This window comes from Anser brachyrhynchus (assembly GCF_964034855.1).
Source record: "Anser brachyrhynchus genome assembly, chromosome: 1".
Taxonomy (NCBI): domain Eukaryota; kingdom Metazoa; phylum Chordata; class Aves; order Anseriformes; family Anatidae; genus Anser; species Anser brachyrhynchus.
Genome location: NC_137694.1, coordinates 1,262,517 through 1,288,365, shown reverse-complemented (window position 1 = coordinate 1,288,365; position 25,849 = coordinate 1,262,517). Strand labels below are relative to the sequence as shown.

General features: G+C 56.7%; 2 protein-coding genes across 2 annotated transcripts in view; both read right to left on the bottom strand.

Annotated features, from left to right (window-relative positions):
• AHCYL2 (adenosylhomocysteinase like 2) overlaps window positions 1-25,106 on the bottom strand; it is a 77,165-nt gene extending 52,059 nt beyond the window's left edge. Inside the window, 2 exon segments of the mRNA XM_080552834.1 lie at window positions 24,662-24,899; window positions 24,901-25,106. Of these exon segments, the coding sequence (XP_080408960.1) occupies window positions 24,662-24,899; window positions 24,901-25,040 (378 nt within the window). The 5' untranslated portion in view covers window positions 25,041-25,106.
• Window positions 5,981-24,390, bottom strand: LOC308194468 (uncharacterized protein; the record flags this gene model as incomplete). The annotated part of the gene is made up of 3 exons (XM_080590471.1): window positions 5,981-6,635; window positions 6,967-23,652; window positions 24,384-24,390. 2 exons carry the CDS (start codon window positions 24,388-24,390, stop codon window positions 22,346-22,348), a joined length of 1,314 nt encoding a protein of 437 aa, XP_080446597.1. The 3' UTR covers window positions 5,981-6,635; window positions 6,967-22,345.
• Window positions 25,107-25,849: the final 743 nt, after the last annotated feature.

The following is a 25,849-nucleotide window of genomic DNA, read 5'->3' as shown; positions in this document are numbered from 1 at the left end:
AACCCAAGCGAGAACGTGATGAGTCTGGCAAGGAGGACAGGGAGGCTCCGCAGGGCGGCGCGGGGAGAAGCGCTCCTGTCCACCAGCCACCAGACGTCGCACGCATCCCAAATCGCACCTTCAGCGAAGGCAAGAGAGAAAGAGAAGCGAGGAAAGAGAAGTCCTTGCACCACCTCAGCACTGCAGAGATGACAGTACCCAACTGGTGGCCGCAAAAAAGCTCTGGCGCAGCTTTCGGGCTGGTTTCCTGGCCAAAGCGCTGCGTTTAAGCGACGTGCCGGCTTACCAAAACCGAGCAATTCAGCGCAGCGCTCGTGAAGAACCTCGCTTTCACGCTCTGCTTTTATACTTCGCTGGGTCTTCAGATAAGAAAGAAACACTACAAAGCTTTGTGAAATGTCTTCGGTGACACTTCGCATTTTGAATTTCGAGCAACGTCAGATGTTTGCCACATCAGACAGACAAAATGTATTCCATTTTACACCAGGCCTGTTTTTTTTTTCCCTTTTGTTACCTTTAACTGAACTGGGGGCACGTGGCGAGGCACAGAAGAGCAAGTCCACTGTGGGCTAAGCCTCCAAACTACGTTTTTGTCAGGCACCCCAAGGAAAGCTGCTAAGTATCACAAGCAGATTTGAAGTTAATGGATAAGCAAATACTTCCGAAAGCCATTCACGGATGTTTGCAGATAATGATCTCGCCGCGCTGGTTTCAGCTCAATTATCCGTTTGAAGACTCCGATGCCACATAAAAAAAAAAGGCAAATGCTTTAAAAAAAAATATTAAACTCCTTCATAGCAAAGTTTCATGGTCAAAGCATGGGAATCCACAAGGCACTGCTCACACCAGGCCATGGCTTCCTGGCGCTGCATGCTCTGGGGCAGGAGGGTCTGCACTGAATCCACACCACGACGGAGGGGAGGTGAAGTCTTCTGCCTTCATGCAGCAGCTGCAAAGCAAGCCTCAGCCGTGGCGGTTCGCGTGAGGATCCATCCACACGCCAGTCCAAGTGTCAAAGCTGTTAAGAAATCCAGACGGGGAGCCCAAAGCTGCTAAGAAACCCACACAGGGAGCTGAACAACACCAAGGGACCCACTGCCCCCAGAGGCACCTGCTTCTAGCGATCCCTGTGAAATGCAAAATCACCAATTGCATTTTAAACAGCTCATTTAAACAACTAAAACAATCTTTGGATATAGAGAGGGGAGCCAAAGCAAACCACAGTTCCTCAGCCTCCTCCAAGAGGAAGGCTGAAGCCTGTTTCTGAGGGCTGGCAGCACCAGCTTTGCGTTCAGCCTCCCAGTTAACTGGGGGGGAGGAAATGAAACTAAGGGCAGTTTTTTCACTCGTGGGTATGAAAAACACAGCCATCAAGTTATTTGCTTTTCCTTTCCCCCGCAGCCTGCCAGCCATCGGCAGGACTGACAGCACTTCGGCTGGTGCGATGGGATCAGCCCCGGCTCGTTGCACTGCGCTGCCCCGCTCGCTTTTAATCACCTCGCCAGTACCTCCGATGCCAAACACGAACCAGAGAGGAAAGCACTCTGGGGGTTAGCTCCAGTGTCCAAGGGGTCCAGGGAAGAGCGTGTCCTGTGCTCGGGTGGTCTCACGCTGAGGGGTCTGCACCATGCCTGGAACTCACCGCTGTGGCATCGCGATTTTTGCTCACAGCCCACGTCACCACGGGGCTTTCAGGCCGTCCTCACCTGGGCGCATGCTTCTGATTATTACCCTCGATCTGTTTCAGCGACCACAAAAGTGATTTATATCCGCTACTGCAAGTTATTAGCGGCTGGTTCCTGGCTACACTGCGAAACGCGGGCGGCACAGATTGTGAATTTATTGTTATTCTTCCCAGTGCAACAAGAACGGGGAGGTGCACCAGGGAAAGCACCCTGGAAGCTCTCCTTCAGCTGCCGAGCACGAGAGGCCGGTTCCTGGAGGAAACCAATAGATCCCACAACTTCCACTGAAGCAGAAGTAGAGGACAACTGTGCTGGAAGGTCCCGTGCATCCACGAGGACAGACAAAGTGCCCTACACCACCACAAGCAACGCAAATTGCAGGAAGAAGGATCAATAGCCCCACAAAGACCGAATCCCTCAAGCTCACCAGACGCAGCTTCAGATTTTTGCTCTATCGCTCAAGGGGACGAGCGTTAGAAGTCTCTCTGGCGGTCTGCAGGGAGAGGAGAGCCCCGAGGCTCTCCTGCAGGCCGGCTGTCGCGATGTGCTGCAGCAAACACACGCCTCGCATCCTCAGAAACCTGCCAACACCATCCAGCACGGGCCCCGAGCAGCGAAGGCCTGCAAAACAACGAGCTTAAAACAAGCAATTAACACCCCACGCGCAGCAACCCACAGCACGTTTGTCGCTGCAGCGGCGTGCCTGCCAAGTAACCCTGGTTAGGTCCCCTCACACCTCTGCCAGGTTCATTTTCATCCTCTCCCCGAGGGAAGGCACCTTGCCTTTGGCGCCGCGGGCGCTGCACAGAGGGGTTCTGCCCTCAGAGGCACGGGAGCGGGGTTTTAGCAGCACCAGCACCAGCTGAAACACCAGCACCAGCAGCGCTAAGCCGCGGTTCTCAGCCTCCTGTCTATCACACCGAAGGGGAATATTTGCAGAACAGCCCCCAGCGAACGCGTCCCGTTACAAAGAACCACAAAGTCATCGTGCTTCCAGCGATCAACAGTGCCTTCTGCTCCGGAGAGCGGATGGAGACGAGCACAGCCTCCAGCCTCCATCTGTTTTTTCCTGCCTCGAGCGCTCCCTCCTTGCCCGCACAGCTTTCTGCCCCTTTGCACGTGGCAAGCACCCAGCAGAGGCACCCAGAGGTGGCGGCCGGGGTGAGGCTGCTGGTGGCCATCAGCAGGAGGTGCCGAGCACTCCAGCAGGCCGTGGGCATCGGCACGTGGCATGGACGTGGATTTTCTCCCGGTGGAGGCAGCAAAAGGCCTCCTGGCAGCAGGGCTGGAACCAGCCCCTGCAGCAGCTACCCCAGAAACAGGGATGCTTTTAGCGAGTGGAGTTTGACGGCTTCAGTGGGCAACGGGGAAAGATAAAATTATGATTTCGGCTTCCTGCTACACGCATCGGTTATAAACGCAGACAAAAATAAGGTTCGTTATGTTCTCACGGCTACATATTCCGACACTCTCTGCAAAATGTAATTTTTAAAGGCTGAGATTTATAGAAATGTGCCTGCTGACGGAGAAAACCCTCTAACGTAGCAGCTCCTCCGGCCACCACCGAGACGTGTGGATGTATTTTGGACAACACGGAAGAATTGCTTCTCCTGGCAGTCCCTTCCAACGCCACGGAGCAGCACGGAAAGGCAAACTTCCCCCGGCGAGGTAACATGGGGTGCTGGAGAAGACCCAACCAAGATCACTGCGCTGTCAGCGTGCGAATGTCTCTGAATTTCTGCGCCCCTCGCCCTGCTCCTCTGCATCTGGCGGCCCTCCGAGGGCGAGCACAGCGGCACCCGGTCCTCGGATCGCGCCCGGCGCTCAGCCCTGGCGTCGCACTGCTGCTCTCGCCAGGAAATGTCTCCTCGTCTCCTCTCCTTCCACTGCTGCGGCCGCTGCCTCCCGCAGGTTGCCTTTGCAGGCAAAGATGACAAAAGGTGAGATTTGACCATTAAAAGGCAACTCATCTCATCAGAACGTCCTAACCCATGAAGAACAAAGCTCTTTTTGAGGCATTCCTAGAGGTAGCCGCCCACCACCACCTCCCAGAAACCTAAACTTCCTCTGCCATTACGCGTGCACAAGGAGAAGAGGAGGCAGGACGCTCAGCTCGCACAGCAGAGCGCATTACGAATGGGAAGAGAACCATCAGGGAAACTTCAGCATTGCTTCTCAGTAACGGGAGAATTGAGCCGCCGACACAACGAAGGTCTGGAGTGCCTGAAGAAGCGAGAGGGCCCATCTCAAAAAGAAACGTATTCTGGTTCAGAACTCCATCAACTGTGCGAGTGTAATTAAACTAAGGGATCCTTAAATAAAGGTTTCTCAGACCCTCTGCTTTTCTTGGAACACAAAGGAAGAGCTGAAGCACTTCTTCCACTTACTTCTCAGACCTAAGTAGAGGCGCAGCTGAACATATTCTGAACATACTCCCTGGGCTTTTCAGCAATTTTCTGACACTTCTTAGAAAAATGCAAAGCTTGAAGCCTCCCAGCAACATCCTTCCAAGGCTCACAATACAATCGCTGAAATTGTATAGCTAAACCCCCTAAAGCCGTTCCTATGAAGAATAATTCTGTAGTCGAGTAACTGCAGTTAAAGACCAGCAAGTTTCCGCCCGCCTCCACGTTCCCTCCGCTCCAGCACGCAGACCTTACGCTAAAGCAAAGAGGTTCTGGGAGAGGGAAGAGAAATGAACGCTTGTGGGACAGGACACGTAGTTGGGCAGGCTTCAAGGACAAGCAGAAACGCACCAAAATGAAACCCAAAGCCCCTGCTGGCCTCCCTGCCTTCGTTCACGTCCTCTCTCCACGCTGACTTCTTGCTGTGTCGTGCGTGGCTGAAGGAAGTATTGGGTTACGGCCTTATGCTTTTAGCATATTTCTAATAGAGAAAAACTGGCAAAAGAGCATAAAAACAGACGTAAATAGAGGTTGGTTTGTTGGGATGGAAAGCCAGCCAAGGAGATGTTGCGCTCTGCTCTTTATGGCAAAGAATACGATGACCTGTCGCCGTTGTAAATGGTTGACTCCGCTTGCGTTGGTCCGGATCTGGCAACACCGAGCCACGGTTTGGGGCCAAATCTTCCGTTTCTGACTCAGCTTTTCAGTAAAGACTGTGAAAGCGCTTGTAGAGACATTTGAAGGAGGAATTTGGTCAAAAGGCTTCATGTTTTTTAGGCTTGTTATTGTTTAAGCGTGTTAAGTACCGCGTGCTCCGTACAGATGCACTTTGAAGGCAGTTTTGGGTTTTCCCCTAGGATACAGCCACCCACTCACACAACAGTTGTTGCAAAGCTCATTTTAATGAAAGCTCCAGCTACGGGCTCTCATAGTGGCATCTCTAAGGCATGAGCGTGTAAAATAGCAGCCACATATCTAACAGAAGCCTTTTACAAGAAGAGAAGCTTAATCCTTTCTACTACAGAGGATTCCCTTGATGTGGAGGGAACGCTGATGGCACACTTGCCCACTCCTGAAGCTGGAGTTTACACTGGAAACGCTGATGCCACCAGAGTCAAGACCAAAGCAGCAGACACTGCTGTAACACAGAAAAACAGTTTTCTGCAGTCATTATCTGCCAAGAAAAAGCCATAGTCTAAGCTGACGTATCTACAGGGAAGACACGTTTTCTTTCTCTATACGTTTGTACAAGCACGAAAATCTGCTAAAATGAGAGCCGGAGGTTTTCTCCTCCATTTTCTCTTCACGTTTGTCAGACCAACATCTGAGGAACGCAAAGGGCAGCGCTTTGCCAAGTCATCAGCTGGGACGGTGAAACACGAAAGGAAATCTCCAGGCTCACGGGGACTGAAATATAGGACACAGCTTTGTGCTACCGGGACTTGATAGTGCTAAAGTGATGTTGCGTTTTCAGATGAGATCTCTGAAGTGTGAAGTTCAGAAGTTCAGAGAATTTAGAGGTGAATTCTCTCGTAAGTCATGTCCTCTGCTGGAAGACAGCTCACAGACTTCGTCATCTCCCAAAACACCAGACACGCACTTCTTTGGCGGGTTTTATTAACGGCCACTTTGGGGATGAAGCCTCCCAAAATCCGCAGGTCTCCTTTCCGCTACCAGGTTCTTCCTGGAACATCTCTACTAGAAGGGAATTGAGCACTTTCCTGTTGGCTAGTAAAAACTTCCCAAAGGCCAGAAAACGCTGTGCCTGCCTGTCGGTACTGCGCGCATCCTGAGCAACATCCCGACTCCACGCCTCAACAACTTCACTCTTGTTAGCTCGGGAAAAACAATTTGTCTTCCCTGAGGACCGTAATCCTGCCAGATCAGCGATGGAGACGTATATGGTGTGGTTTTTTAAAGGATACCATACCATGGTTGTCTCCAGACACCTCTGCTTTGTGCTGTAACTGCATTCCGAGGCTTTTGACACCCTAAATTAAAATAAATAAAAAACCAAAGCAGGACGCACAGGCTGTGATATTGCACCGAGCCAACCAGCTTCATGTTTTCAGTGGCACCCTGAAGACTCAGTGCTGCCCCAGCTCCAAATAAAATATTCCCTTTACTCCTCCTCGTTTCTTTAATAAAATTTTAATTACCCCGAAGGCAGTTTGGGCTGCATACGAAGGCAGATGCCTCATAATTAATGTAACAAAACACCAGGATTATTGTCTAGCCACGCTCTGCAAATCCGAGAAGATTTCTATTGGGCAAAGTACTTTGGCAGCCACATTTTTGTGCTTTATTTCCTTTAACTGCTGCAAGCGTCAAGAAGTTCTCACCCCGTGAAACCCCCTGTGACAGGTGGGCAGATTTCTGATTACAAGAGGAAGTCCTTACAGCTGAAATCCTCCTCAGAAGGGCGAAGGCACCACGGGCTGGGATCGCTGCTCCCTGCAGCTCCTCCTGTAGCTCACCCACACCTCGGAGAGCCCCGCAGGATAACCACTATTTGCAAACGAATCCAAGGAGGAGCTTCAGAAGCCTGTGGGTGATTAGAGGGGAATAAAATTTAGGGAGACCTACTGGGGGAATGATGGAGAAGTGGTTCCACGGGCCATTTCCAGCGTGGAGCACCTTTAAACTGCTCCGCACTCGGGGAGCTCTAGTTGTCCGTCTTGGCTGAGGGCTGGCCAGGGCAGGAAAGAGCAAACAAACTCTTCTCTTCCCCCGTGTTCACCAGGTGAGAACAAGAATGCAGTTCACAAGGATGTTTAATTTGCTTCCTAAGGATTTATTTAACATTGGTTATGAAGCGGACAGAAATCAAGAGGCGAAGTCAAAACCCAACCACACACAAACTAAAAACCACTCACCGAGGAGCGAGCTTTTGTTTGAAAGCCTGGCTGTGGGCAGGTAATAAATAAACCACAGTAGCAAGTGCTGAGGGAGCTACAGGGATAAAGTGACTTCTGACAACTTCTTCAGGTTAGCTGTTGCCAAAACCTTAATAAAACAGAGACATTTGCGATCAACATAAAAATAGCATAAGCAATTTGGCACTGAGATCCGGAAAGCCTCAAAGCCACACGTGGCAAAGCCCAGGTCACTGGGAGCAGAATTTGCCTTTTGACAGCTAACATCCAAGCACTTCACCCCCCAGCCCCACACATGTAAGAGCTGCTGCGTCGCTGCCAACTGAAACAAAAGCGCGCGTGCTCAGAAGCCAGGCAGGTTCCTGAATTAAGGCGAAATTAAAGCAGAGCAAAATGGTCTAAGAGGGCATCGAGAGAGTGAAACCAAAGCAGTTTGTTCGGAAAACTGCCCGTCACCTGTGCTTTGTGCAGAATGACACCCCGTCATTTTAAAGACAGCTAAAGGCAAACTGCATGGTTTCTGTTTAAAAAGTACGGTTGCATGGTTTCTATGTAATTTTTTTTTTTTATTTGCTTTGCTCCTTTTCCTACAGGGCCCGTGCTGCTTGGCCTCAAGCACAGGGCAGGCAGAGGAGATGCAGGCACCGGAGGACGCCTCTGAGAGGTGGCCTCAGCTCCGTTTTCTCCTGTCAGGACGGATCGCCCCAGGAGCAGCAGCTTCTTGGGAAGCGCCTCCTTCACCGGCTGTGAACAGAAAAGCACGATATCGGGGTAGTGCCCTGCTTTTTGTCCTGCCACAGCAGTAACCGCCACGGCGTGCCAGCCTGCTTTCCGAGGCCTCTGTTATGCCACGCTCCCGTTCCCTGCTCCGTGTCCGCACAAAACCCAGGCCCCAGCACATGGATCTAAACACAGCCAGCCCCCCACAACCCTCACCACCCGACGGTGAGCACGTTTAGGCTCACCAAGGCCACCCCACCCTGCTGGGGGAACCAGGCTGATCTCTCTGCCACCTTCTTCCCCGCACCACTCAGGTCCCAGGAGGACGCAGGGCTCTGCCTCCTCACCTGCAGCATCCCCGGCAAAGCCCCCGGGAAATCCAGGTCACCTACTCTGCCTTCCATCAGCTCTCGGTTATTTTAAGACCCGAATATGAGACGCTCTGAGTCTATATTCAGGCAGCTACCTGCGTACCCAAACCCGCACACGACGCAACTGCTTTACTGCAAGCGCCGTCCCTCCTCCTGGGGAAAAACGACGCAAACCTCAGCGGCACGAAGAAAGCTTTTACAGCACGGTACTCCTCTGCACACGTAGGTATTTGCCAACCTAAATGTGATTTATTTGGAGGAAAAAAAAAGGAATAGGGTCGGTGAGAGCCTCAAGACAAACAGGGGGTCAAAATCTTTACAGTGACTAATTTGAGTTCTACCTGATGTATTGTAACGTGCTGGAAATGTGCCCTTCAGCTGGTTTTCTGCTTGTTCTCTCCCTTCTATTTGTTTCTGAAATCTGTTCTATGACATTTCTTTTCCTCTGTTCCAAATTTCTCAGAAACTAACTAACGACGAGGAAGCTTGACAGCTCGGGAACTCTGCGTGTACGAAAAAACACTCAGGAATGAGTCAAGCCTGAGCCGCTAAGGCAAGAAGAGAGCAACGAACGCCGCGTGAGAAGGAACACCTAGCATTTCAAAGCTGACATTCACCTAGAGTATTTTTCTGGTTCTTTCTGACAATTTGAAAACGAATTTGCCTACACCCGATGCAGTCATCCTCGTTGAAGGGAACGTTTTTAATTCCCTGTCAGCCACTGACTCGTCAGCAGGGAAGCTGCAGAGAGAGGTACCAAGGGACTGCAGGGACGCCGTTAATCGGTGCTGTGGATGAAGACCTGCTTGAGCCGGGCTGGAAGGGAAAGGCTGCTCTGCTCTTCCTCCGCTCGCCCTTCCTCCTCCTCCTCCCTGCTGGCCCGCACACCGCTCCCCAACCCCGCCACCCCCGGCGTGTTTTACAAGACGAGACAAAAGGGACGAGGAGCAGCAAGGTGCTGGAAGGTGGAACCACAGGAGCACGAGCGGGATCCCTCGGGGCAGCGGTCGAAGTGATTCAGCAGCCTTGCCCAACCTCCGGGCAGAAGGGGAAGGGTGAAGTGGGAAGGGTGAACTGAACTCGTCAGGGCTCGCTGGCGCGGGACGTGGCCGTTGTGCGCAGATTTCTGCCTCGCCTTTCCGCCCGGGGTCACCCTTCCCACAGCAGGCTCAGCAGAAAGCAGCACGCTAGGCTAACGGAGACACAGGCGATGGCCATTTTTAAAAGCAGCAGCTTTTACATTTTTAAGAGACGTCCGCCTTCGCGACACCTCCAGCAGCGGGGAGGGACGGGCAGCGAAGGGCTGCCACGTGCCTCACGGCGCTCGCCAGCCTTACCTGCCACGCACGGCTGCTCCTCTCTCTCCCCCCACACCTGCAAGAACAAAACCCAAACTTTTTCCCCTGCCCTGTCAAGGGAAGAAACCAGGGAAGGAGCAGAACTCCTCTGAGCTCGAAGACGGGGCCGTTTGGCAGAGCCCGTGGCACCTTTCGTCTCCTGGATGAAGTCGGAGGACAAGTTTCTCAAAGATGCTTGGTTATTTTTTAACTGGGGAAGGGGAATCTAAATTCTGCTCAGCGCTGGTCTGTGGTTACGCACGAATCTAGAGCAAGGCTGCCCCTTACCCTTCCGTAACACCCTTCTCAACACCCTTTTATCAGCGCCACCGTAAGTAAGCTGCTGTTCCCTTAAACTAAGGACAAAGCACAGGAAACAAAGAACAAACGAACAAACAGGAGAAAGAGCAGCTCAGAGTCCCTGCGGTGTGAAGAGAGCTTTGTCTGGCTCTGTCCGGGAAGCTCAGTGGGTCTGCGTGCACCTACGTGGTTTTGCCGCAGGGTTACTGAAGGAAGAGCCTCCAGAAATCACACGTGCTCGATGAATCAGCCCGTGCTGCTGCCACAACTCCAGCCCTGCCTCACACGACTTCCAAAAACCCAGCTTTGTCAGACTTTCCACGCTGGCAAAGCAGCTGTTCTGGCATTTTCTGATTGCTGTGCCAGCAGCTAGCGTCCCTCTAAAGAAAGATGAGGCAGGAGAAAAGGTCTCGTGCAAGCCGTACGGCGACGGACGTCGACTGAGAACGCTTTACGCGCTCAGGCGGCCCGATGACTCATTTGTGGTCATTTCGCTGCATCTGCTGCAGAGAAAGCAGAAGACCTTTCAGCTTATTTATATCAAAAATAAAAAAGTCAAGGCAGAACGAAAAGCCAAGCACAGCAAGTTCTTGGCACGGCGAGCCACCCAGCGGCGCACTCGCTGCGGTCGCCGGACAACTCGCCCCCCGAGCCCGAACGCCTCCCGCGGGCACCACCTCGCTGCCATCGCCGCAGGACACGAAGCCCACAGCAACCCCTCCGTCAGCTCAGCGAAGCAGCCCAACACCAGCACGATTCAGGTGCCTCCAAGGCGCCGACTCCACGCTGAGACCCGCGAGAATTGCGTTTCTCAGCACCAGCCTCACAACGCCGGGGCTGCAGGCAGACGCTCGGTGCTTTTGGGGGACGTTTGCTGGCTTTGCCTCCCCGACACGCAGTGCCGCAGCGATTTCAAACCGCCAGCTGGGTTAGCACCAACCAAATCTTTTCCCTCTTTTTAGAGGGAAGGATCTTTTCCTCTCTCTTTTTAGAGGCTCAGGAGATATCCCGTGGGGCACGAAGCCTCCGGGAAGAGCACAAGCATCAGGCAGCCAGGAGCACGGCCGCTCTTTTGGCGAGTGGCCTCCTTCCTGTCCGCTCCTTCCTGTCCTCTCAGGGTGCATTCACCCTCTCCTGGATCTCCGTGGATGTCCGAAAATGAGTCCTGAAGACCACGATGGAGCAGGGTTTACGCAGGAGGAGGAGAACGGGAGGGAGAAGCGGTGGGTCAGCAGGCAGGGAGGAATCAGGAGCGTGGAGCGATGCGGCCACGGGACACGGAAGCGCTGCAGGAGCCAGAGCCGGGTGAAAAGCACTCCAGAAGCATCAGGAAATTATCCTTTCATCTGTCTTGTAGTTGCAAAGGGTCTTCGAAGAGCGCTGTACAAACACAGCACAGAGCACTCGATAAAGCAGTCATCCACGCTCAGATCTGCTGGGGAGATAACCGATACTGCCCAATTTATCAGAGGAAGGTACAGATAGCTGGAGCAATTGGCCCAAGGTCATTTTAATACCACAAGATAGCCTCAGTCGGAGAATCACGTGGAGATTCTCTTTCTCTCGTCCTTGCTTCCGAAAGTCTCCTCCTACCCACAGACTGCGGGGAGGTTGCATCTTGCACAAGGAGAGTTTATTTTCCTCTGCCACGTGGGTGAGAACACGTCCTTGCATATCTACTCTTGAACCATAGCGAATTTCCCTTGAGCTGAGTTTCAGAGTCAGCTGAACTACACAGAAACAAAAGGCTTTCAGTGCCACACTCGAGGCTGAGGAGCAAGCCAAGAAAACAGGAAGGAAACGTTTTCGTGACGGCCTCTTTCCATTAGGAGCCGACACTTCAGCCCTTCCGTGCCTGCTGCTGATGGGACCAAACCATCCGGATCAGCTCCCATGAAGCAGTTCCTTTCACAAGCCACGTGCAATGGAGCGTTTTTGCTTTGCTTCTCTTTTTTGCCTCTCCCGGGACCAGAAAGCGACTTCTGCTTCCCGGCACTCCCCTTCGGACCGTCTGAGGTCGCGCCGAGGTCTCTGAAGCCGTGAACTCGAGCAAGTCCCGATGTGCTCCACGCACCTCTCGCGGCCCGCGCAGGCAGCCCAGCCACCGGTGAGCCTCCTGGGCAGCCCCGCGTGCGCTGCCTCTGCCTGATCCTGCTCGCTGGGTAACCACAGAAACAGTTTTAGAGCTGGATGAGCAGACACGCAGCCTTCAGGGAGCAAGGCTCGGCGCTTGGTTTCCACCCGGACAGGCCCGCTCACCTGCTCCTCCGTTAGCTCTGCCCGACGAAGCGCCCTTACCTCTCGGGATGCCTCGCACGTACGCGTCCCACGGGGATGTGCTCCAAGGAAAACGCTTCTTGCCTCCTGCGTGGCAGCAGCCCGGCTCCCTGCACTGCCGCGGATCCCCGCTGCCGTTTGCCCAGACACCGCCACTTCAGACACAGCCTCGTGCTATTTCACAGCAGAGTTTGTTTACCGGGGGCCATTCAGGTGTCAGAAAACCGGAGCTGGAGCACAAAGACCGCAGCAGGGCACGCGAGCAGTGCCGTCAGTAATAGAGGCTGCTCTGCTCGAGCCACGCAGCCCTGCTCTTCAGGCTCCCGCGACGTGCCCGACGCCGCTCCTTCGGACGGCAGCGAGGCAGGCTGCAACCTCACAAACACGTCCGTGCACAGAACATCACTCCTTCCTTATTATTCTCGGCTCGAAATCGTTCTTGTTGCTGAGGGCTCCCCAGAGACCCATTCCTGCCTTCCTCCTCTTCCCCGCCAAGGCAATTGCCTTACTCCTTCGCGCAGCCCAGCAACGACTGTTAAAACTGTCTTTGCTACCCAGATGGGTTTCTGGACTTCTCTACCTCTCGAGTGACGGAGATTTAAGACAGGAATTTGCAGTGAAACTTGAAACGAGTTCAATTTATATATTTATATATTTATATATTTTTTTTTGTCCTTTTCTTTTTACTCCCACTGCTGCACCAGTTTGGACCATATCCAGTTAAACATTACGGGCTGCCACCTGTACAAAAGCTATTTGCAAAACAAAAGCTTTGTAGAGCATTTCCCGGTGACAGAGGCTCCGTTACCACGTCCTCACCACACCCTTGTGCCCACCAGGAAGAGCCGCAGGTGGCAGCATCCCATCTCCTCACGTTCTCCACCAGGACGGAGCCAGCAGCACCCTTTTAGCCATGGCCTGCGCCAGCTCCCCGGTTAATAAGGGGCAGAAGACCAGCAGAGACCTCAAACACCCTCATCCTACTTGATGGCTAGGTCAGAGACACGCGAGGTGATGATCCCAAGACACGGATGGTGAAGGACGGCAGCCCAGGAGGAATGCTCTTGTCCCCCTCTATCCTCTGCCAGGATGAAGGACCCGTTTGAAAGGCAGCTGCTGGAGGCAGTGCAGCAAAGCGGCCGGTCCACAAACAGAAAAACATCTCAAAATTCGGTGAGGGCTCACCGCCAAGGAGCACTGACCACGCAAAGGAAGGTCGGGAGGCCGAACGAGCTCTGCTAAACGCATCCAGAGACATCTGTGGGTGAATCCTCACTCAAAAGTAAGACAACGTTCACACAAACAGGTAAAAATAATTTGAGAATGTTTCTCCCAGCGCCGGCAGCTGGCATAATTAACCCAAATTAGGGGATGCGACTGCGCACGACCTGGAGGAGCCACTAAGGACGAGCGGGCCGCGTTCACCCGGACCCACAGGGTGCAGGATGACTCGGGCAAGGAGCGCTCTGTGCCCTGGCAGCTCCGTGCTCAAAAACTGGACTTTTAGGGGAAGAAAGGCTGGAGAAGCACACGAGGAAGCCGGCAGCTTCATAGGGAAAGGCCTCGCAGCCCCGCACGCGGCGGCCTGGCCGAGGGCTCCAGCACCAGGCCGGGCTGCAGCCAAGGGCCGCTGCCTGAGGAAGCCGATTTTAATGATAATAGTTGCCATGGTTACCTTAATTCCATCACAGCTCCAAGCAGCCTTGCAACTCAGACTCCACACCGCTAATCAGGAGGCTTGCATAACATTAGCACTGAATAACCCAATTTAAACCAACTTAAAAGCCTGGATTGTTGCAGAGGTTGTTGACGCAAAAAGGAGGGGAAAAAAAAAAAAAAGAAAGGGGAAAACACAAACCTGTTTTGTTCTGGGAACTGCTGCTTCTGCATCTGTCCCCAGCAAGCGCTCCGCTGCTCTTGTCTGTACAGAAGCTGGGGGTAAGCCAAAGCCAGAGCAGAACCAAAACTTTTTGTTTGTTTAGTCAAGTGTAGACTGCTCGGTTTGCTTATGGAGGAAAAGTAGAGGAAGCACGGTGACACGGCATCAAGTCAAAGGGGCTGGAAGAAGGACTCCTGGCTATTACTGGGAGAATAAAACAACACGACATGACAATCCTGGAATAGGGAACATGGGAAGCGCGGCGTAAGAGCACATCGGCTGCAGGAAGAGGTCTCCAGCTGCAGCTTCCAAGTTCCTCCTTTGACCGCTGCCCACGGCGGGGCTGGCAGAGTTGTGTGGAAAATATTCCTGTAATTTAAACACAGCCGTAATAAGCTCAGCTGACCTTAGTCGAGACAGAAACTCTCCCAGATCTATTCCAGTTTGCCTTTTGGGTTTCAGGCCCTTAAAATTAGGCAAGGGGCACGAACCCTGCGAGTTCAGAGGAGGAGACGGGCGCCGCACCACCTGCAGCGCTTCAGCAGCTCAGACACGAGCACCCGGACACACGACGGGCTGCAACCCGACGCGTCAGGGCATCGGGGCAGAAGTCTGCAGCCAACAGAGCCCGGGGCCCCTCTGCAGGAGCTCGGAGACAAGAGAGTTCAAGACAAGGCCCCCATCTAGTCATCAAGTCTCGGGAGAGCAAAGCCATGTATGTTTTTTCCCCTATTAAAACACAAACGAGTTTCTTCTTCACTCCATTTTTTCCTCCCTCAAACTTTGCTGCCAGAAGTTCCTCCTGGGCCTGCAGGACCCGCGGCCGCCTTCCCGGGTACAGCAGCACGAAGCTCTGCTTCTCACCCTGGGCAGTGCAGGAGGAGGTCACATTGCTCTTAACCCCTTTCTCTGTCCAAACCCCAGCGTTCTCCCCAAAGGCAAAGCGAGGAGCAGCAAAATCCGACCTTTAACGGGACCGGCTTTGGTGATCCGCCCTGCAGACTGGTTCCATATAGCTGAGTATGATCCTGTGTTAACTTAAAGGCAGAAAGAGGAGTTTTTTCCACGGCTGTGACATCCCACTAGGGCCAGAACAGACGCAGCCCCTTGCACACAGACCTCAGCCCCCCAGGAGCAAAAAACAGAGGCTTTGAAAATGGTTAGGAACTTGGGTGTCCCACAAAATCCCGTTTTCTACGATGCCCGCAAACTTCGGATGAGCCACACGGACCAAAATCCGAGCAAAAGACCTCATCTGTTGCTGGATAAACAGAAGTGAGAACCGTAAGAGCTGGCAGTGTCTGCCACCTGCAACGCGACGCCTCCCGTTAGCGAACCCCAAAGAGAAATTAAACGGCATCTGTAGGACGCGCAGGCAGCCCCGGCCGGGCTGGGGCCATGCACCCCAGCAGCACGGGGTGGGAAGGCAGCGCGGCAGGGCGCCGCTTGGGCAAGGAGGCACAAGAGCAGCGCAATAGCCTTCCCCTCCCACGATTCTTGTGCTGAAGCCTAATTTGTTCTGCTTGTATTGTGCTCATCTGCGCGTTATTTAAATGCGTTACAAAGTCAGGCGACAAAAATCAGGGGTAGGCTGGTACTCAGCACTTCTCCCCCTGTTTATTTTGTTGCTCGGTTATTCTCCTCTCCGGGGTTTTTCCCACCAGCTACAATCCACACTTCTGGTAGGAAATAACGATAATTGCAGGAGAGCCGAGGTGGTAACGAAACCACCGCCCCCGACTCCTCCATTTAAGCCTGAAATGAGATTTTCCCAGAAAGGCTGCAGGTATTTCAGCAAGACGTAACAGCAGCGTTAAAAAGCTGCAGCCTGAAATACCTCCGTGCTACGCTGCAGTCCTCCATCACCCGTCCTCGCGGCAGCAGGCTAGATCACGACATCCATCAGAGCAGGAGAAATAGATCGCAGCCGTTCACATGAAGCAGGAACAGAGGAGACAGTTGGTGTTCTGGCAGAGCTCCGGCACGGTATCAGTGCTTTGTTCCTGATAGCGAGGAATCTCACGTTTCTGGCCCCTACAAAAAAGCTCGGGGGCAGCTCGGACAGGTAAGGCGTTAGGACTTGGGGTGTTCGGTCCAGACACGGAAAAAGGAAACTGTTTGGAAGGCTGCAAGGTGTAGGGCACTCAGTAAGTTCCCATCTATAATAATAAAGCATTTCGCGCTGTTTGGCCTTTACAGGAGTCGGTGCGTTCTAGAAGAAGGGAAAATTGCTGGCTAAAAGCTGACGGAGGAAGGCCCATGACTGATAACCCCAATCCCCAGGAGCGGTGCCTCGGCACGAGCTCGCCAGCACCGCAGGCAGCAGGCTGCATGCTAGCACAGCTCCAAGCTCGCCCAGGGAGAGGGTTTCAGCATGTCAACACCCCGCCACGGTCAGCCCGCCCAGGGCATCACCACCCGGACAGCCTTAGGAGGGATAAAGGGCAGCTCGTGGGGCGAGTGCACCAACCTCCTTCAAGGCAGAAGGGCAGCATGGAAGAAGCCCAAACGTCTGTTGGCATCGAGGGTGGTTTGGGGGCACTGACTTCCGAAGGGGAGAGCAGGAGACTGAAAGGGCCTGCGGATAAGGGAGGCGACAGAGGGGAGGCCAGGGGGCTCGAGCTGGTCACAGAGCCACCAGGAGCACCACGTGCGGGGCAGCATGCCGGGGGGACAGCAACGGAGCAAGGTAAGAGGGTATTTGTCCAAAATCAGGTACGAGCACAGCACGTAGAAGTTCTGCAAGACTGGCTTCTGCCACCCGGGTGCCCTTGGGCAATTCCCTTCGGGACGGCGCACAGCACCTGGCCACGGCATGGAAGGACAAGGCAGGGGACACTCGGGTGCCACCTCCATCCACCGAGGGGGTAATTTCCCCTGGCAGCACTTAACGGAGCCGTAAGGCACCCGTCTGCAGTCAGCCTCCAGGGCCAAGCACCGGCTCTGTTCTTGAAGACAGATCTTCCTTCCCCTCCTACCTCTTTTCACAGTGCTGAGGAGCTCGCTAGGTTCACGCTAAGGCTCTGAGAACCAGTCCTTGCTTTTTCCTACAGAAATAAAATCTTAAGATTACACATACGTATAGTGTCACATGTAAAAAAAAAAAGACAAACCCACAGTGAGTGCTTGCCTCTCGACACCTTCGCTCCCTTTCAGCTTTAAAGGATAAAACACCCATCAGTGCACGCAGAAATAACAAAAACCACGATTTGATGCCAACTACCACAACGCCCTGAGATTTAATTTACTTTCGGGTCACTGTGATCCCAAAGGCCCTGCTCCCAGCAGGTCTGGGGGCCAGAGGACGGGCCCTGCCGCAGCAGAGCTCGCGCCCCGGCTCACTCCGCACGCCGCCGCAGGACGTATCACCGCCGTGCGGCTTTAAAAAAGCAGCCTCGCAGAACTCAAATTCTCCGAGGGGTGACGGCAAATGTCACCGAGCCCGGTGAACGTCTCACCTTCCCAGCACGCGGCCCAGGCAGGCAGCCACCCGCGGGACACGCAGCCGCGGCTCTCCGCTCGCGGCTCCCCAGGCCGTTTGCCCCAACTCGCCACGTGGCTTACGGCTGCCCAGAAACATAATTACACAGAAATAAATGTACACGCCGTATCTCTGAAACATTACCCCTCGCCTCCTGGCCTTTTCCCTGATCCCCACCTCCCCGACTGCCGCTGCCTCAGGAGAGGCCGAGGGGAAGCCGAGCAAGCGGAGGGAGCAGGAGCGCACTCGTTCGCACCGCGGTTTTCTGCGCTGGCACCCAAAATACCGGCTGCTGGAAGCACTCCGAAGTGCTAACCCCTTACGCAGCCAAACATCTTCGAGAGGATCAGCTACAGTTACTTGGGAACAAAAGGGATTTGCCTCCCGACTCCTGAACGCGCGCACTAAAGGCACATAGCAAAACGGGAGTGGGATTTGGTGTAAGAGCAGAGAAATTGTAGCAGCTCAGTACGACGAAAAGCCACTTCGATCGATGCCTAACTGGTCCATGTGAAACGCTGGACTTTTGGTAGTAACCTCCCCATCCCACAACGTAGCAGGTTTTTGGTGGTTTTCCCTTTTTTTCTTTTTTTTCACCCACATCAAGCCATTTCGTGCGCCCTGCGAACAATAGGAGTTATCTCGGCCAATACCAGAGCTGACCCGAGCAGATTTCCTCGCCTCCGCAAGCCCCAAAGTCACGGCGAGAACACCAAATGTGAGTCAGCGAGCTCCGGGGTAACTGGAAGGCGAGCTGGGAACAGACAGCGGCCCGAACCGCAGCAAGCCCTCTGCTAAATTGGTCCCTGAGTCATTTTGATGGGAACGGGCCATTCCCGGGATTTTCTCACATAACTTCGGGATTAAACGCCGATCACCTCGTGCCCTGTTAAGTAAATACCAAGCAAAGCCTCCTAACTGTCGGGCGAAGGCATGTTCGTACTCCTCCAATTTTTAAATGCTTGCCTTTGGAAGAGAATTTGAAATAGAGTGGTTCAGCAGTTCTGGGCAGCCGGCTCGTTTTTCGACTGACTTTCCTCTCTTCTGAGGCTCATGAAAAATGCAGCGGGCTGCCTATTTCAGGCTCCGTCAGGAGGAAAAACACCCGGGGATCCACCGCTGCTCCACCTGCGATTTAAAGCAAGGTCAAGCAAGCAGCAAAATTTGAACATTTCGCGTAGCAAAAGGCTAAAAGCGCTTTTAGGAGACCACCGAGGCTGGAGAGCCGAATCGCAGAGCCGAGGCCTGGTGCTGCTTCCCGGGGAGCCGCCTCGGGCGGCGGACGGGACGCGGCTTCGGGGCTGGACTCGCTGCCACCCGGCTTCGCCCCCGGGCAGCCACAAAGCACACGGAGCAGGCGGCAAGAGCCTGCAGGAGCAGGGGTTGGGCTCGGCTGCTAAATGCTGTAATTACGCCGTTTTTCTGCGATGAGGCTCCTACGGGCAAGTCCACGCAGGCGGGTGCGGGCAGAGCAGAGCTCGAGGCAGGCGGACGCCCGCCAGCTCCGGTGCAGGAGCTGCGTGCCTCGAAGAGCACGAGGGGACCAGCGCAAGCCGTGCTCTGGCAACACGACCTCCGTAAGCTTTGCACGCCTGGCTACGAACGGGAAAAGTGTTGGTTATCTTCTTGTGGCTTGGGATCCGGGCTGGCAGCAGCGCTGCGCTCGCTGCTCCAGTTGATGCTGGGGGGACCCGTGCCTCTGTAACAGCTCTGCTCGGCCGCAGCAAGGCACTGGGGAAAAAGGTTGGATCTTCATCATCTTCACCATCATTTTGTGGTGGAAACCCCAAACATATCGGCAGGTGATCCTGATGTCGGTGCAGCCATAACCCAGCTCCAAACCTGAGACAAAGCAAGTTTTATCTTCCAAAACCAGGAAATCCCAGAGCCATCCGACGCGAGGGTGAGCCTTCCAGGTGCGTAACTCCCAGGCTCTCACCTCTCTGTGCGTATCCCCCAGCACTCCAACACCACATTAGCGAAACACCTTCCATCCCAGACATAAAAAGGAGACGGGCACGACCGTGCCATTTGGTTCTCTCAAGTCCCTGCAAACGTCACCCGCTTCTGCTGGTCGTCCTCTGGAAGCTCACTCAGAAGCCTCCGATCTCTTTATCAACTAGTCCACTTGAGATATCTAAGCACATTTCTGCTAAAATAAGTGCTTCAGTCCGTATTTATATAGTTACACGTGCGCTTTTTCCCAGTAACAATACTACAATAAGTTAAAAACAGTCAAAGGTTCTCTCCCCATAGTGCAAACTGTAGGAAAGCTTACGCTGCAGGAAAAGCGCCGCAAATCAGACCATCGGCGTGGCCAGCTTCGCGTATGTTTTTGCAAGGTAAGGAACAACTTCTGGCAACCTGAGCATTCCTCGTTCTGTGCCCCGTACTTCGGAGAGAGCACGAATTAAACGAGCTGCACCTGCAATGAGTAGGAAGTTTGAAAGTTTAGCTGGGAAGCCAGCAGTTCCTCAGCAGCCCTGTCTCCAGGCTGTTCCTGCTGCGCTCCAGGAAGGGACACACGGTGTTTGATGCGAGGAAGGCCAGGCCGGCACATTTAGGCACCGTTGGCCTCCCAAAATACCACAAGAAACAGGAGGTCCTCAGCGCACAGCCAGCAGGAGCGTGGCAGCAGGTGAGCTCTAGGCCTGAAGCTAAGAAGCAGTCAGTTGAGAAGCGTTCCCAAAAACTAATATTCAAAAATAAATAAAAACCCTTGCCCTCGAATCCTCAAGGCTCCCCAAAGAGCCGCTATTTCACGTTCCTCAGGCGTGCTTTCTCACGTGCTGCCTTCTCCCCCTTCAGACCTTTTTTATGGAGGGGCTACAAATGCACAGCATGACCTGCGTGGAGCTGGCTCGGTGCAAGGCTTAAGGTTTATTTTATCCTCCGCGCAGCCTTTCCCTCCCAGTCAGCCCTGGAACCCGCCGGTCCCGCTGGGACCGATAGCAAGCGGTGCCCGGCATCGTTCAGGGGCTGGAGCTCGTTCCTCAGGCTGCCCCCTCCATCCACCACGCAGGTCCTGCCACTCTGCAGCTCTTCCCCCTACCAGGGGCTTAGCGGGATGTCAGCATGCGACCGAGGTTCCACCCTCGGACCCCCGGCTCGAACCTGCAAAACCGAAGAGGGAAAAAAAAACCAACGAAGAAGAGAGCGAGGCGGATGCTTTCTGCACCCCGCTGCCGCGGTTTGGAGCGATTTGGAGCAATTCTGTTCCTTCAGCCTCGTTGTTCTTCAGCGTACCCAGCGCTGCAGGCTGCTCGTTTGTACGGAGAGCCTGCCTGCTGTCTGAGCTACCCAGCTCGCCGCTTTATTCTCGGCTTTATCTGCATCGCCTTGTTTGAGCTAAACCATTACACTGTTTTACAACGCACCAGACCGAGTTAAAAAGAAAACCTAAAAGGTCAAACACGGCCCCGAAAGCCGTAATTGCTTTACCTGGCTCATCCTTCAAGTGTCAAGCCAGGGCCAAAGCTAAGGCTGAGCTTTTAATTGCTTGCGAATTCAAGCACCGGGCTGCCGTCCCTCCGGGAAAGGCGCAGACGCGAGGATCGTGAGGTGATTTTATTCCCGAGGGGGGCCCAGCACCCTCAGCACCCCCACAAAACGCGGGTTTGCTGTTCCGTCCCGAGCGCTGGGCTCCTCCTTTCCACGCTTGGCCACCCGCTCGCGTCCACCGCCGTTATTTTCCATCCCTTCTTTCCCGTCGCGCTGCCTCCACGCCAAAGGTTGAGCCGTCGACCCTTCCAAGCAGCGGCACCCAAAGCGCCTCCCAAAAATCGGATGCCGCACGTTCACGGGGGGACAGACCCCGACGAACGAGCACGGCCTCCAACGGCAAGATCTCATTAAGTGGCGCTCCGACCGCGCTCATTAGCAGCGGCACTGGGGAGCTCGGCCCCAGGGGAAGCGTTCATTACCTCGCCTAAGTGATCACCGCGGATCAGGGCGGGATGGGAGAACACGAGAGGGACGCGCAGCTGGGAATCGGAGAGCCGAGGCCCGAGCCATCGCCTGCACGAGCCGCGGGAGGGGCGTTCGGAGTCTCCGCAGAACAAAACCTCCCGAGCAGGAGGCGTTTATTTGGGGGGGGATCACGAGAATCGTGCGGCGGGGAGGTTTTGGGGGGTTTCCCTCCAGCAGCGCCGCCCTGCCCTGCACATCGGCGAACCGCCCCGACTCCACACCCTCCAGGTGACGCGGCCGCACGGAAAGCACAGCCCGAAGCTCCGGCTTCGGGGGCAACCTCCTGCTTTGCCGAGCGGTAAATGCTCACCGTAAAACTTCGGGGCTACACAACCGCGGCCATCGGAGCTCCCCAGCCAGGGTTACGAGCCCTACGGGGGGCCAGGAACCAACGTGTCCTCGTTGCGGCCCCCGTGCCACGCACACCGGCGCCACCGTGGCCACGAGCTGGGCCGTTCCTCCTGGGCTTTGATGCGGGGACGGGCTGAGAAGTCACACGGAGCGGGAACGACCGCGGCAAGCAGCAGGACGCCCTTAGGAGCTCCAACACGAGCCCGCAAGCTGCTGCCGCTACCATGCCCAAGTCCAGCCAGGGGGCTTGAAACCTCCACCCGTCCAAACGTCCTCGGCAGGGACACGAAGCCGGCCGGATGACCCGGCTGAGCCCAAACCAACACAAAAACGGGTTTTAAAACGAGAGCAGGGTCACGGGAAAGAGCTGCCGCGGCTGCGTACCGGGACCTCTGCGCCTGGGTCGGAGCTGCGTGAGCAAACGTTTGCTCACACGTCAAGAGCACGCGTTAAAATCTCGGTAAAAACAGAAAGCGCGACGCTTTCAACACGTAAACCAGTCAAAAAGAAAGAAAAACAAAACACATTTTTTCGGCCCGACTAACTCTAAGAACTACAGTTGACTTCGCACCTCCTGATTTCGGTACGACCTTGCCGATGTATTTTTCAACAGACCTTCACTACGGGCACTAAAGCAAAGTTCTACTGGATTTGACTACAATTTTCACCCGCTTGTTTTACATTTATTTTTGTTCTAAACCTCTAAAGCTGCGAGCGATTTTCCGGGTACCAAGCGCGGGGAATTTATTCGGGCGCCAGCGCTTCCCCGGCGGCCGAGGGGAGGACCCCGGGTTCGCCCACCGAAAACGGAGCGCGCGAGAAGCTGTGGCAGCGCCGCGAGGCGCGCGCTGAAGTCCGACAGCGTGGAAGGAGAGAGAGGAGAGAAGGAGCGGCTCGGCCCGAGGCGGCTCGGGGAGCATCGGCTCCCCAGGAAACCCGGCACCTCCGCCGCCCCGGGGTGCGTCCGGAGAGGGGATCCCTTCGGGAACTGCTGGGAGCGGGCCCCAAAACCAGCCCGCCGGCCGCAGCCTGCCCTCGCGGGTGGCGAGGCGCTGGTGAACGCCGCGCCGCTCGCTGCCGGCGGAGGGGGAGCGCTCGTAAAGGAGCCAAAAAAAAGAAAGGAGGGGGACACGGGGTGGGGCAGGGAGCGTTGAAAGGACTTGAGAAGAAAATATGGGTACGCTGGGGGGGGGGCTCTCTGGAAGCCGAGAGGTGGGTAGGGGGGAGGCAGCAGAGAGGGCTCGAGGTGCTCGGGTGCGCTCAGAGCGCGCGCGGGCAGCTCGGGATGAAGCTGTGGTGCCCGCCTGCAGGTGAACCTGGCTTGGGATGGCAAGAGAGGGAGCTGTGGTTTGGCGGCTTGCACGTGGGGGCCAGCAGAGAAACGGGGCCCCCACGCACCAGGGATAACCCAGGGGAACCCGATGGAGGAGAGAGCAAACGGAGCAGGGAGAGGGTGAGGATGAGGAGGCTGTCCCCTGGGAGGAAGGTCTGCCTTCAGCGGCGTGCACCTCTCCTCCCTGCCTTCCCCGGTTGCACCCCCCTGGGGGAGGACCCCCCCTCCTGAGGATCCCGAAAGCGAAGGCCGCCAGGCTCCCAAAAAACTCGGCTTCCCGGAGATTTCCCCACTCGGGGCTACGTAAGCGTGAACCCACCCAAATGCTTCCTTGCACGCGCAGGCGTGTGTCAGGTGCGCTCCCGCGTGCACAAGCGCGTGGATACGGCCACGCCGGGGTGCCCTCGCGCTGCGTGAGCAAACCGCACGCAAGCACGCGCACACCCCCCGCGCCGGGGGCACACCCGCGAGGCGACGCGCACGTCCACAGGCTCCGTACCCACGCACGACCTGCACAGGGTGCGCGATCCACGCGGGCGAGGGGCAAGTCCGGGGCCGTGCCCCGGCACCCCGGGGCGTGGGTGAGCGTGCAGCGACACGGCCACGCGCACGCGTGCCCGGCAGGGCCACCAGGGCACCCCTCCCGCGTGGGGCGGGCCGTCGTCCGGCTCACAGCCGTATCTCGGAGATAACAGCGGGGCCACGAAGCCGACGCGATGCCGTGGCCCCGGTGCTGGCGCCAGGGCACCGGCGTCTCCGGCGGACGCCCCCGCAGGTGGGCGTGCACAGCTCCCCCCCCCTCCCCGTGCACACACACGCTCTGTGGCGGGTGTGAGCGTGCAACACAGGGGCCACAGGGCGCGCAGCGGGGGGGGCACAGGAGCCACACAGGGGCACCCGTGGGTGCACCTGCACCGTATGTAGGTGGGATAGGGGCAGCCCTGAGCCCACGCTGGATCACGGGGTGGGGGGCGGGGGCCGGGTGTCCCCACACAACGTGGCGGTGGCCCTGGTTTTTTGGGGGAGGGGGGCGTCACCCGTGTCCCCACACACCGTGACAGGGTCCCCACTTAGGGGGGGGGCACCTGAGTCCCTGCACACAGTGACAGGTCCCATTTGGGGGGTGTCACCCGTGTCCCCACACTGTTGGTGCCCCCATGTAGTGGGGACGGGGGGGGTCACCCCACGTCCCCACATCCCCTGACAGGGTCCCCATTTAGGGGGGACAGGGGTGGTCACCCCATGTCCCCACACAGTGACAGGGTCCCCACTTGGTGGGGGGCACCCTGAGCCCCCACACACCGTGACGGGTCCCATTTTGGGGCTGTCCCCGCACACCACGACAGGGTCCCTGTTTTTTGGGGGGGGGACGACAGGGGGACACACCCCACGTCCCCACACCCCATGACGGTTCCCATTTGGGGGGTGTCACCCACGTCCCCGCACCGTGCCGGTGCCCCCGTTTAGGGACGGGAGGGGGACACTGACAGTGCTCCCATTTAGGGGGGGGAGCCGGGGGGGTCACCCCGTGCCCCCACACCGTGCCGGTGTCCCCGTTTAGGGACGGGGGGGGGGGACACTGACGGTGTCCCCGTTTAGGGGGCGACCGGGGGGGGTCACCCCGAGCCCCCACACCGCACCCCCACACGGGAACACCCCCCCTACCCCCCCCGGTACCTTCTTAACGGTGCGCGGCGCCTCGGTGACGGTGCCGTCGGGGCTGACGAGCGCCTCGGCCGCGCCGCCGCCGCCGTTGTTGTCGCCGCCGCCGCCGTGGTGGTGCCGGTGCTGGGGGAGCAGCGGGTCGCTGCGCTTCATGGCCGAGGCCTGAGGCACCCTGGCGGCGGCGGCGGCGGCGGCGGCGGGCGGCGGCGGGGGGGGGCAGCCGCCGCCGCCGGGGGGGGGGCCGCTCGGCCGCCGGGGCCGCCTCACGCTCGGTAACGGGCACCGGGCACGACGGGGGGGCCGCGGCGGGGCACGACGGCCCCGCTGCCTTGTCCATGGGGCCGCCCAGCTCCTTCAGCTCCACGGCGGGGGCCGCCACCTGCACCGACATCGCTGCCGCCGCCGCCGCCGCCGCCGCCGCCGCCTCCTCCGGTTCCCTCAGGGACCGCCCGGCCCGCCCCGGCCCGCCCCCGTCGCCGCCGCCGCCCGCGGGGCACGCTGGGAGTTGTAGTCCCGCCTCCCGTTGCCACGCCCCGCCCGCGGCCGCGCGGGGACTACGAGTCCCGGCGGGCAGCGCGCCGCGCCTCGGCGGGGAGTCATGGGAGATGTAGTCCTGAGGAGGAGGAGGAGGAGGAAGGGGGGAGGAAGGGGGGGGGCGTTGTGCGCCTCACAGGGCTGAGGCGCGGAATGGCGGCGCTGGGGGGACGAGGCCGGGCACCCCCGAGCCGTCCTAGGCCTCTTGCACTGCCCCAAAATTCCCTTTTATTTCGTGGTTTTGAAGAATTCAATTTCTGCCTGGTCGTTTTTAGCGGTTTCGAAGAATTTTGAAGAATTTCCCGCACTGCAGCCCTGCCTCCCGCTCCGTGGCCCCCCCCTCACCGCGGGGAGGCTCCCCACGGGCCGTCCACGCTCCCGCGAGGCCATGTCTCCAAGCTTTGGCCTGCCCTGGGCTGGCCCCAGCGCGTCCCAGTCCATACTGGGACACGGCCTGGGCAAACTGGGGGGAGCCCGGCAGGAGCTGCAGGGCCCGGAGCGAGGAGAGGCTGCGGGAGCCGGGGCTGCTCGGCCTGGGGAGGGGGCGGCTCCTGGGGGCTCCCCCGCATCCGTCCTGCTGCCCCCAGCACCGCCGTGGCTCTCGTAACCTTCCCCGGAGCGCTGCGGATCCTTCCAGCAGCACCACGAGGCTTCCGTCCCTTCTTC